General features: G+C 41.9%; 1 protein-coding gene across 1 annotated transcript in view; it reads left to right on the plus strand.

Annotated features, from left to right (window-relative positions):
* DEUP1 (deuterosome assembly protein 1) overlaps positions 1 to 11,509 on the plus strand; it is a 90,434-nt gene extending 78,925 nt beyond the window's left edge. Inside the window, exons 12-13 of the mRNA XM_075547803.1 lie at positions 5,771 to 5,882; positions 11,333 to 11,509. Of these exons, the coding sequence (XP_075403918.1) occupies positions 5,771 to 5,882; positions 11,333 to 11,509 (289 nt within the window). The remainder of the gene's footprint in view (positions 1 to 5,770; positions 5,883 to 11,332) is intronic.
* The last annotated feature ends 1,400 nt before the right edge of the window (positions 11,510 to 12,909 follow it).

The raw sequence follows: 12,909 nt of genomic DNA on the forward strand, positions 1-12,909 counted from the left end.
TAACAAAAGTATTATTATAATAATTATACTTCCCTATTAATTCATAGTGCCGCTAAGTCTATTTTGATAGATATATAAATGCCTGGCTATGACACTTCCTCAAAGACAGTCGTGTAGGGTAGAGGCGACTCACGCCAAGGCTATCTTTGTAAGTGAGCGTGCCAGTTCTACAAACCCACTGCCACTGAGTCGATTCTGACTCAGAGCGACCCTCTATCGACTTTCTGAGGTTGGAAGTCTTTTATGGGAGCGTGTAGCCTCACTTTGCTCCTGGGTTTGAACCTCCAACTTTGTGGTTAGCAGTCTAAAGCTGATCCAAAAGTTCCACCAGATAAATTCATAGGACATTTTCTAAAATGTTGTTCGCCATTCTTCCGAGTGCTGTATAGCTCTGCCCTGCTTCCACGACCTCCGCCTGCTGTGTCTTAGGACATCGTCTGGTCCAAGGCAGGAACCGCAACCACTCAGAAGTGCTCCTCAGTAACCGCTACTTGGCAGTAAAGCGGAAGAGAACGAGGAGGGACTGGCTGCTACCCGCAGCCAGGTCCTGACGGTGGGAATGATGTTGCAGGTGGTGGCAGCACAGGGCAAAAAGAGAGTGAGGAGGATACAACAGGGCCCTGGGCCATGTGCCCACGCTGACTGGCCAATAAAATGGAAAACAGCCCAAAGGGGTCCAATCTTGATGTTGGTGGAAGAACATGATTTCTAATGGATATTCTTTATAAAGTATCTCCCAAATGCTCTCTGTGTGAAAGAAAATCAAGCCCAGGGAGACGAGAAGGAGTCTTGTGTGCGGTAGATGGGCTCTGCCCTGATCCAGTCACTGTGTGGCAGAATATGACGTCCTATTCTGGCTGGTTCGGAACAACCTGGCAAGCCTTCGTGGAGGGCACCAGGTGTTGCTAAGTAAACAAAAAGACCCCGCTTCCTTATTTTGTGTAAGTGTTTGTATTGTTTGGAATGCCCTCTTCGTTCTTGTTTTGTGAGGCGCAGCAGAACGTACTGAAAGTGCCTAACAAAAACAAGGCCGTCGGGGCGCCCGGCGCCAGCTTAGGAAGCAAAGTCCTCCGCGGGAGATCGTCTTAATAAGCAGTGTGAACGACGATTTCTGCCGCAGAGCCCTGTGTCCTGCCAGCTGCATTTGTTCAAAGTTTCATTAAATTTGTTTTAATGCCTTGTCTGATTTCAGTCTTCTCCAGTGACCTGGTTTTTTAAAAGAAACGGCATTTCAAATGTTCTGAATAAATTATTAGCACATAAAACCCCCGACAGGAAAGAGTTGTCAAGCTGCAAGGACACTGGGCTCGCCGGAGGGGCGAACGCTAAGGCAGCTCTCTATTAATTTTAACAAGTGAGAAATGAAATAGCCTTCCTCTCCCGCACACAGCAGCAGTCAAACTGGAAATGCGTTATCTATTTACTAGGCATAAATTAATCCAAAAATATAAATCAATATACGAGGGGGCTTGACAAAGTTTGTGGGAAAATGCCATTATATTTTAATTCCATTTTTCCCCGAACCTTTTGAAGCCCCACGTATAAGTTATTTCTACATAGTATGCAATTAGCTTCTTAATTAATAAGAGGAAAGAAAGCTTTCAGGAGCATGTATACTGAAGAGACTGTTCCATAAGCTTCTCAAGCCTATAGTGTAATTCTTAGCTGCCTCTTCTGAGGATTTGAACACCATATTATTCATATAATCTTCTATCCACTTTGAAGTAGTTTGATGTGTGTTGTTTTACATAGGTTAGAGTGAAGTTAAGAAGTGTTTAATGTCTGTCCCCTTATGCATTTTCAGATATCTCTTGAGATTTGTTTTCCAATAAGATAGTTACTTAACACTTTTTAAAAATTATGAGTGAGATACAATTGAATTTGGTGAGAATGTGTTGAAGGACTTTAGATTCTAATTTTCAAGTTTTAAGGATAATTTACGAACTAATTTGGACTAATGACATCCAGAGCTATTTATATGTAACTAATTGTAATGGTAAATCGATTTTATAATAATCACATTATCTATGTGAGCTACTCATACATACTTAAAACTGAATTTATGGTTTTAAAAGTTTTATCATTTTATATTGGTTAAGCTGTCAGCAAGCACAACCATTAATCATTAAAACAGCTTCAATTCTAGTTAATAAAGTTTCTGTTACTTGAAAAAAAGCACACAAAGTCAGCAAGTATGTCATAACCACTATGAGATCTCTTCTCTCTCCCCACCAGAAAAAAGAAAAGAAAGAAATGTCTTTGGGGAGCCACAAGCAAGTTGAGAAAAAAATGTACCATAGCTTTGCTTAATAAAGAACAAAAGATAGACGTTTGGACAGGTCTAGACCGGGGAACTACTGACAAAACTGGGAGAATTATATGGAGTGTTAAAGTCGAGGCTAGAAAAGGTAAATGAGCTTGGGCTGTGCTGGGCTCCTCTTCTGTGCTGAGGACATTGCCCTGTAGCCCAGGGGACATCCAAGCAAGGACAGGATTGGATGCGCACATCTGAAAACTCTGAAAACTGTTGGAGAGTCTACTCGAGTCTCAGAGGCAGAGAGTTCTGCGCCCCCATCAAGTAACTGGATCCTGCCCTTTGGGGAAGAATAGACGGATCAAGAAAGAGGCAGGTGTGCAAACAGAGCAAGGGAATGGTGCGTGTCTTAAAATCAGGAAAGGGGTATGTGTCAGAGCTGTATCCTCTCTTACCATAATTACTCAATCCGTATGCAGAGAAAATGATCAGAGAAGCTAGATTATATGAAGAATGTGGCACCAGGATTGGAAGAAGGCTTAACACCCTTTGATAGGCAGATGACACACCTTGCTTGCTGATGAAGATCACAGATTGTAGCCTTCCTGTAAAGAAGATCCAAATCCTCACAACTGGACCAATAGGTAACATCATGACAAATGGAGAAAAGATTGAAATTGTCAAGGATTTGGTCTTGCTTGAATCCCCAATACAAGTTCATGGAAGCAGCAGTCGAGAGAGCAAAAGAAGCGTTGCATTAGGTAAATCTGCTGCTCCAGACCTTTGTAGAGTATTAAAAAGCCAGAATGTGACTTTGAGGACTAAGGTGCACCTGACCCAAGCCGTGGTATTTTCCATTGCCTCAGAGGCATGTGAAAGTTGGACATTGAATAAGGAAGATTGAATTGTGATACTGGAGAAATATGTTGAAAATACTATGGACAAACAAATCTGTCGTGGAAGAAGTAACGGCTGGAGTGTTCCTTCGAGGCAAGGATGACAAGATTTCGCCTCCCATACTTTGAAAAGGTTGTTAGGAGAGACCAGTCCCTGGAGAAAGACATCATGCTGGGTACAATGGAGGGGCAGCAATCAAAAGGTGGAGGCTGTCAACCAAAGGATTGACACTCTGGCGCTACAGCAATGGACTTGGGCATGGGAATGACTGAGGATGATGTAGACTGGGCAGTGTGTCCTTCTGTTGTGCTTAGGGTCCCGATGGGTCAGAACTGACTCCATGGCGCCCAACAATACAGCAAACGGTGGAGACCTTGGAAAAAGGCCTGCCGAAAAGCACGGTGGACATGAGCTTATGACAAGATACTCCAAGCCTTCAGAAATAATCTTTTAGATAGCTTTTAAATTGATATACTTAGCATTTTATGCAAGGTGGTTTTATGAAGTATTTGAACAGCTGTAGTCTAGAATAAGAACTCGTCAGATATAAAGATGATTTAAAGCAAAGTGCTAATCTAGTCCTTTCTTTTCCATCTCTACTTTTTATTGATCTTATAATAAAAAGAATGTGCCTATATAAATTTTAGTAATTAACACCATAAAACTGGATCTATACATCCAAAGCAAAGTGGAAAATTGAGGTAATTATTTAGATAATTTAGAATAAATAATGCTTTGCCTGACATCTCTGTACAATTGAAATTATGAAGAGATATATATTTCTTTGAAATGTAGATGGGAGACTCATTGAAATGGAAAGGTTCAGCTACAGATTATTTGCAAGGCACCATACAATTGTTGTACTTCTATTTGAATTGTGGGATGTTTCATCTTATTGTGCACATCATAAACCATGTATTTCAATTTAATTTGCTGTTCTGTTTCCATGGTAATTATGGTTTGTGAGAATGAGTTTAAAAAAAAGATGTATTTTAAGATAAGTAAAAATGGAAACATGTTGTGTTTGTTTTATGTGCAAATTTACAGATGCCTCACTTAACTTTTATTGCTATTTGTATGCATAGCTCTGAAAATGTTTGCATAATAAGAAACCATGGTATATAGATAGTTTGGGGATAAGAACAGAAAAATAATATGATTTTCTTTAGCTGTCAAATTAAGATATAAAGAAAGGCTTTGTAAATGCTTGATATGTACTATGATGGAGAGTTTGATTATTAAAACTAGTAATTTACATTGATGGCATTTTATATGTCCTTGGTATGATTATTTTTATTAAATTTTTACCTATTTTCATGAATTAATATTCAGAAAATATAATTCTCAAACAGCCTACACTGTTAAGATCCTCATGTGCAAAAATTTAGGATACATTAATTTATTTGGTTTATTTTATTGAGTCTCACCTTCTAACCTATCGCTCTGCACAGGCAACCACTTCCATATCATGTCTTTCATCTAAATGACAGGATTTGAAGTCAAGAAAGTCTGGATTTGGTGCCAAAATCACTACTTCCTCATCATTTATATTGATTAATAAGCAATTAATTAGATCAGCAGCTTTAGTCTCCTCATCTGTGAATAATGTCCACGTTGTAAGGAGCTTTTGAGGATGCAATGAGCTTTAACCTATGTAATAATCACAATGCCCGATCTTTACTGAACCCTTACCGTGTGCCCGGGATTGTGTTTTGAATGCTACCCGTGTATGAAGCATTCTAGGCATATAGCAGTCACTTCATGCAGAGAAAAACAATCAAGATCACACAGACGGAAAGCAACCTGCTCACAGCTACACAGCGGAGAAGTGGAGGAGCCAAGAAATTAGATAAATTGAAACTGTGTTGTAAACGATGAAATCCTCTAGGGCTTGGAAAGGATAGTGGATTAAGCTCGGTTGCTAACCAGAAAGCCTCTCCTAAGGAGAATGAGGAAGCATCTACTCCCATAAAGATTCCCAATCTTAGAAACCCTAAAGGGGCAGGCCCACACTCCCCACAGGGTTGGTGGGAGTCGGGGTCAGCTCGAAGGGAGTGAGTTCGGGTTTCAGGTTCGGGTTGATTTGAGTTTTATAGAAATTAGAATTGATATTATACAAAGCCTTGTTCTGGCCTCAAAAACAAAATGTAATTCTTTCAAGAGAGCCAGTAAAGTTGTGTGCTGGGAAAAAGAAGAAGAGCGTGTGTTTAAACTGTCAAGAACATGATGGATGAATATATGGGTTGTGATAAGAGATGTAAGAGCCCCAATAAAAGTATTTAATTTAAAAAACTGTCAAGGACAGCTGTATTGGGTGTTTTGAGATTTTCACAAATTGGTTTTATGTTATTAAATGACAAAAAAATGAAAGACTCGAAGAGGTGTTATAGGAAATAATAGCAGGAGGGGTTTAAAAAAAACAATTATAAGGTTTTCTGAAGTGAAGAGGAGGGTATTCATCAGGAAAATTATTTTCAAAGAAATACCCAGATGCTCAGACGACTTTGTGATGTTGCCCTCCCTGGGGCCCCTCGGGAAGACAGCAGGAAAAGGGAAGGCCTTTGCTGCGTCCCCCACCCTGTGCCAGCAGAGCAGCCATAACCCTGCGTTCTCTTTCAGCCTGAGCCAAGACTGCGAGACAGCCAGGAGCACGCCTCCACTGCCGCCTTTGATTTTTCAAACCAAGGAAATGGCCAGCCCTTTGGTTAGTGACGACGAAGTATTCCCACTGGTGAGTGGCTGGTTGTTGGAATGTTTCCCCTCTAAAGAGTGATCGCTTCCCTCTTACCACTGATAGCAATATGCTGATGGACACGGTGATTGAAACTTGTAAAAGGTGCTCCTTCAGCAGCAGCCATGGGGCCATCCCTAGCTAGGAGGAAAAGATAGCATTTTCGTGAGTGGTTCTTAGTCTCTGGGGCTGACCACAAATCGCCGCTAATGTGCACATTCCTTGGACCCTCACAAGCCACACGTGATCTTCTGTGTCTTTTTAAAGAAATTTTTCTATTGCCAACAGATGCTCAGATGCTAAGTGGACCACTTGATGGCTTCCCAGGAGGGGAGCACATCAGTGTACGCAGATCCACAGAGCAAGGCCAGCACTCCGAAGGCCCCCCGCCCTCCCTTCTGCCTGCTCCCAAGTGGCCGCTGTGCTTACTTCGAACACCGTGAACGAGCTTTCTCCACTTGCGAATTTAAGCTAGTAGAAATAGAACCACACTGTATGAGTTCTTTTATGTCTGGCTTCTTTGATTCAACACGATGTGTGTGACATTCATCATCCACGTTGTTTCAGTTACTCATTTTCATTTCTCTGTGGTACTCCAAGATATGTAAATACCATGTAGGGGTACTACCACTTATTGAGCCATCCTACTGTGACGGGGGGTTGTGTTATTTCCACTTTGGAGCTAATACAAATATTGCTGCTAAAACAAACACTCTTGTGCCGTGCGTTTGATGCACATACGAGGGGACTTTAAAAAATCCGGGAAACAGTTCCTTTATCTTTTCATTCCTTTTTTTCGTGAACTTTTTGAAGCCCCTACTATGTACACATGTCCACTTAATATATACCTAAGAGTCGAATTGCTGTGCCATTGAGAGCAAATAGACAGACAGACAGGTATAGATGTAGACTTAGCTATAGATATGTATGTTCGGCTTTGGGAGGTACTGTCAAGCAGGTCTCCTAAATGTCTGCGTCAGTTACTACCCCATAAATATCATATAAGAGTCATCTTTGCTCTGTATGCTTTCCAACACTTGGTATTATCGGTCTTTTGAAGGTTACCCATTCTGGTTGCTATGTAATACCTATTGTGGTTTTAATTAGAAGTTATCAATTGCCTAATGTATACTTCAGCATTTTTTCACATGTAAAATATCATATGTTGATATCCTTCTGTTTAAAGTGCTTGTTCAATTTCCTTGATTAATTTTCTGTTGGATTATCTTTATTTTAAGTGCTTTGTAGGAGTTCTTTATATATTCTAGATATAAAACTTTTGCTGTTTTCATGAACTGCAAAGATCTTCTCCCACTCTTACTTGCTTCTTCACTTTCTTAGTGATTTTTTTATGAAGAGAAATTCCTAATTTCACTATAGTTCACTCAACAAATCATTTATTTTATTGTTAGTACATTTGGTGTCCTATTTTTGTTGTACATTTTCCTTCATTTGAGTGTTTATGATAAAGTAAGTGAAGGTTTATAGCACCGATCAGTTTTCCATTCAGCAATTCATACACATTTTGTTTCATCTCATTGGTTGCAATGGCTACAATGTAGCATCACTTATTCCTCTTCTTCCCTGTGTTTCCTGTCCTCATGTTCTAACCCTTCTGCACTTTGTCTTGGGTAAATGCTGCCTTTTGATCTGCAGTGATTGAGTACTCTAAGTTGTTCATAACTTCCCTAGTGCTATTGTTCCCTTTCAAGGCTTGCTTTACTGTCTATTAACAACACTTTCCCCGTTCTCACGTGTGTAAAGGCATTATCCCATGTCATCTTCTATAAATATGGGTTCTTTGCTTTTCATGTAGATCCTAAATCTACCTGGAATTCATTTTTTTGTATGGTCTGAGATAGAGACCTAGATCACCTTCTTCTATGTAAATATTCAATTGTCTCTGGACCACTTATTCCACTCTTGTAGATTATGTTGGATATTCCATATTCACAATCAAGATAATAATAGTTTGATTTCTTGTTTTAAAGTCTTGACACTTATTTTTTCTTCTTTTGCTTACTGTACTGACTAGGAGCTCCAATAAAGGTTGGATGCAAATGCTACTCCCAACATCCTCCTCTACTTCTCAGTCACAAGGCAAATCTTTCTGTTTTTCACCATTACATATGATATTTGCTATAAATATTTTATAAGTTGTTTGGATTACTTTTTACCCCCAAAATAGAGATTGAATTTTATCAAATGCTTTTCCTACATCTATTGAAATATATTGGGGGGGGGTTCTTTTGCTCTGCAAATGTGATACTTTATCTTGATTTTAAATTATTAAACCAACCTTGTATTCTTGGAATAGACCCCGCTTGGCCATTGGTTGTGGAATTTTTGCTTTATGCTTATGATAGAAAAAGCCGATAATTTGCCTTTGTTGTGCTTTTCAAATGTTGATCCATGCTTATCCTGACCTCATAAAACAAATTGGGAAGTGATCCTAATTTCAGTTTTTATATTTTTCATTTCTTGAATCTTTGTGAGTTTTAATTCTCTTGTGAACGCGATTCATTAAAGGGGCATTCTCAGAAGAAGGGGCGTCTGGGAAGCAGGCTAGGAGAGGGGTGAAAAACTGCAACTTCCCAAGTGAGACAGGAAGCTCCAGTTGAGTGTCAAGGGCGCTATTGGCAGCCAACAATAATGTCCAATGCAGGAAGGTCACAGGTCAGTGGGTGGAAAGTCTTGTGGATCAAGTGGCAGTGGAAGCACCTCAGTGCTGGCATGGGTCCCCATATAGCTCCTCCAGCTCCAGGGCTATGGCTCCATCAGTGTAGTTCCATGTGGCTTGTCAACAGGAAAGTAAAGCAGAGAGAGTGTGTGTCCTGCCTCCAGGGAGGAAGACAGGAATTCCCAGAATCCTTAAGAGAAAGCCATGCCCAGAGGCACCATTGAATATCACCTGATTGGTAGGCTCCAACTGCCAACCCTTCACTCAAGTTGACAGATTATGGAACTGCCCCACTTTCTTTGCTGTAAAGTAGGACCAAAAACTCAATGCCATTGAGTCAATTCAGACTCACTGCTACCCTATAGGACAGGGCAGCTCTGCCCCTGTGGGTTTCTGAGGCTGTAAATCTTTATGGGAGTAGAATGACTCATCATTCCCCTGTAGTCCATCTGGTGGTTTCAAACCTCTGACCTGGTGGTTAGCAGCCCAAAGCATAACTATGGCACCATGGCTCCTTATTGTAAACTGGGAAGGATCCTTAACATTAAGCCGGTTCCTGTGTCAATAGATGCATCTTTCTGTGAACTTTCTGGCATATCATATGCTTACCAAGGCTCCGTGTGCAGGAAAGGCAAATCCATACGTAAAATCCGTGTCAATCCTGACCAGGATAAATATTGACCTTTTCAAGGTATAAGGGAGATGATATCACCAAATTGCCACCAAAATGGTGGTTGGTGTCCTTGAGGGATGGTGCCATACTAGGCGCTCCACTGTAATCTTTGTTTTAAATAGGTTAGCCATTCAATAGGAAGAGTAGATCGATGATGGTCCTTGGTGAAAGGGAGACCATGCTATTGGACCCATGCGCAATCCTCACTGAGGTGGCCGGAAGCAGAGGCTGGATGACATCAGCTGATCCAGTCAACCTGCCTTTTAGGGCTCAGTGCAGGGCAGGAGCTGTTTTACAAATAATTTCGTTGTCGACTGCAGGTGTCATGGCCTTGTTCAGGGACCTTAAAGGTCTGTAACCCAGCTCGTCCACTGAACCTTGTCAGAAGCCCCACAGGGTATTTTTCTCCACTAGAGACCCCTCTAGTTAGGATGCTCCCAGGCCTTCTGGCCCCCGCAGAAATGCTGCTTGTGTACCCCATTCCGACCTTGCTACAGAGCCCGACTTTCTCTAAGCCTACCTCAAAAAACAGCCTCTGTGTCACCTGAAAAATAGACCAGGTGCCTCACTCTTCCCAAGTATGGGCCATATTCCCTTCAAATCCCAAAGGGGCCCACCCAGGGTGGGGCTGCTTTCCTCGTGATAGACGAGGGAAGTTGAATCAATTTGTGCTTCACTCAGAAGAGGGTGCTGTGCTAGGCCATGCTATGGCACCTCTAAAATTGCCACCAACGTGCCAAATGCTTACATCTTGATGGATTTTCTCTTACCCTCCGCAGTGTGTCTGCCTTCCCAAGGCCTCTATATACTTGCCACTTCTTGCCCATCAGTGTTCTCAACCTTATGTTCATGTTAATACAAGATGCCCAAACAGCTCACGCCCCGTGGAAATGTATTTTGGCAGTATAGCATTGGAGCAAGCCTGTGGGTGGATACTGTCGTCCATCCATGTGAATGCTGACTGCTTCTGACCAGGTATTAAACAGACTCTCTGAGTCAGATCAATAGCAGCCACATACCCAGGGCTGCAGTATTCTATGACAGTAAAGATGCCGTCTCTGGCCCAGCCGCTACAGCGGAGGTGACTATGTCTACAGCGATCCACTACCATCTGCCAGAATCCATACCAGGTTTTGGCAGGGGCCAGACTAGCAAACTGAGCCCTCCTCCAACAAGGCTCACTTGTTTACAGATTGGTCCTGCTTCAACACCGGGACTGAAGCAAACCCCAGGTCACAACGCTAAAAGAGAGCTTCCCATTGACATTTTAAAAGTGACCTAACATTTTGTTAGGTTTTGGAATGAACCAAACCCAACCCACTGCCATTGAGTTGATTTCCAGTCTCTGCGGCTGTGGAGGGCTTCCAGGGGGGAATGTCTCACAGGAGCAGGACGCATCATCTTCTCCCACAGAGCGCTACCAGGACTCTGGTTCGCAGTCCAACTCTCACCCTCCGGCACCACCAGCCCTCCTCTTTTGCAGTGAACCCTGTAAAGCCAACGAATATTTGCCTTTTCTTCAGCCGCAAGTGTTGCTGTGGTTGTTTTTGCAAACGAGCACTGGACAGCTCACACTTAAGACACAGCACATCCTGTTAGGTTGTGCAGGTGAGACACCCCACCCCCGAGACCCCCAGCATTAGGGCCCTCTAGGAGCCGGTGTCCCCCATGTGCCACATGCCAACTCCAGACATCAGTTCGATCAATTAGCATCCTTGTTAAACCAATTCTTCATTTTCCCCTTTTATAACTCTTCTTTGCCCTTTTCTATTAAAATCTTTAACTTATTGGAGTTGCTAATTTTCAGAGAAGAATCATTGACTTGGCAAATTAGTGGCGTGCTTTCCAGGCAGGCCTCAGGGCAATTACATGTTCCCTGCCTTTGCCCTTGGACACGGCGCCACTCATGCCTCGAGCCCTCCAATGCGGCGCTGCTGTGTGGTTTGCAGTTCCCCGTGGCTCGTCAGCCCTGGCTGCAGTGCGCTGGCACAGGGGTCAGTGCAAGGCGGCGGAGGTTTCATTCCGAGGGGCAGTGTGTGTCCGGGGAGGAGCAGGCTCTGTGTCTCTTCTCTAACCCGTCTTTCTTTCTCCCTTTAGTCTCCCCCAGATATGTCCATCCCAGCTGCTTTGGCTGCCCAGCATTTCCTTCTGGAAGAAGAGAAGCGAGCGAAAGAACTCGAAAAACTTCTAAATACACATATTGATGAGCTGCAAAGACACACAGAATTCACTCTTAATAAATACACCAAGCTGAAACAAAATAGACACATATAGCTTTTAAACTTTTTTTTTTCAATTTGTCTCCCCCATCCCAAGACGAAAGAAAAGAAGAAAGAGCCCTGGCAAAATATTTACAAAGCCCATTCACGAAACTGAGAAATTTTGTTCTGTATTCTTGAGTAAATCGTTTGTTAGGCAGCCAAAAAACAGTATTTTATTCCACAAAGCTGTTTGTTTTTCGGCATTAACATACTAAATTGTTCTACTGTCGAGTTACGATAAAATAAACATGACAACTCCAGCAGCGGTCTCTTCCCAATCTAAGGAGTATTTTGGAATTCACTGTGCCGTCTCCCCTGGAATCATGTGGACTAAAATCCCATTTCCTCTGGAACAACGCAAATACGGAATGAGAGGTGCCACGTCCCAAATACAATGAATCAAGTGCAGCCAGTTGCACTCGGTTTGAAAACTCAAGGATTCTTAAAAATAAAAAATATATATATTATTAAAGTATTTGGGGCTACCCACACACACTGTTACACAGTTTCTTTTTTTGTTATAAAGCTTGCTTTATTGTTTGTACAGTCATCTTTCTACTGCTTTTGTTTTTAACTCAATAAAGGACATAGAATGCGCTATTCACACATGTGAAATGCATGCGCCCAAGATGAAGGTGTTACTATTAGAACTAATTACTGCACGGACGTGAACATGATAAAGAAAATAGAAAGAATTATTGTTGCTACTTTCTCCTTTGTAATCACCTCTGTTTTTAATGCAATAAAGGGCATACAAAATTCTACGGACTATAACTTAAATGCCAAATATGTATAAAACTGGTAATAGCATAGTAATGAGCAATGCCATTGAGGTTGCAAATATACACCATGATAATTCAAGATTCTTTCTTTCAAAAAATAGGATCTTAGGATCAAGAGGTTCCATTTTGAAAAAGAATGCATATATATGATGTTGAAAAACTGATGCGTGATTCAAGGTAAAATCGTATAGCACCTATAGCCGCGAAGTCTTCAGGTAACAAGTGTCCCTTTCACAAGATGGAAGCGTAACCTCAGGTGATGGGACCACGTGTATCAGAAGGCTTCAAAAAGTTCATGGAAATAATGGACTGTTTTTTCAAAAATTGTTTGAAGCCTCCTCGGATTTGAATAGTTCTGGATATTTGCCATGTGCCTTCACACAGCATTATACACTTAACCCCCAAGCAAATCCATAAGTGAGCAGGGCTAGTACACTTGACCATGGGATACGTTAAGACACTGACTCGGAATCATGGTCAACAGAAGAGTCAGAGAAGGAGCCTGAGCCCCCATTCCTGGTTCGGTTCCTGTATCACCTCTTGGCAGCAAGCAGGTGGACAGGGCAAGGCATGTCTGATGGCAAAACATCACAAATGTGCAAAGCCTTTCGAGTACCCATCGAAAAACCTT

The sequence above is a fragment of the Tenrec ecaudatus genome, chromosome 4 (assembly GCF_050624435.1).
Source record: "Tenrec ecaudatus isolate mTenEca1 chromosome 4, mTenEca1.hap1, whole genome shotgun sequence".
NCBI classification, from domain to species: Eukaryota; Metazoa; Chordata; class Mammalia; order Afrosoricida; family Tenrecidae; genus Tenrec; species Tenrec ecaudatus.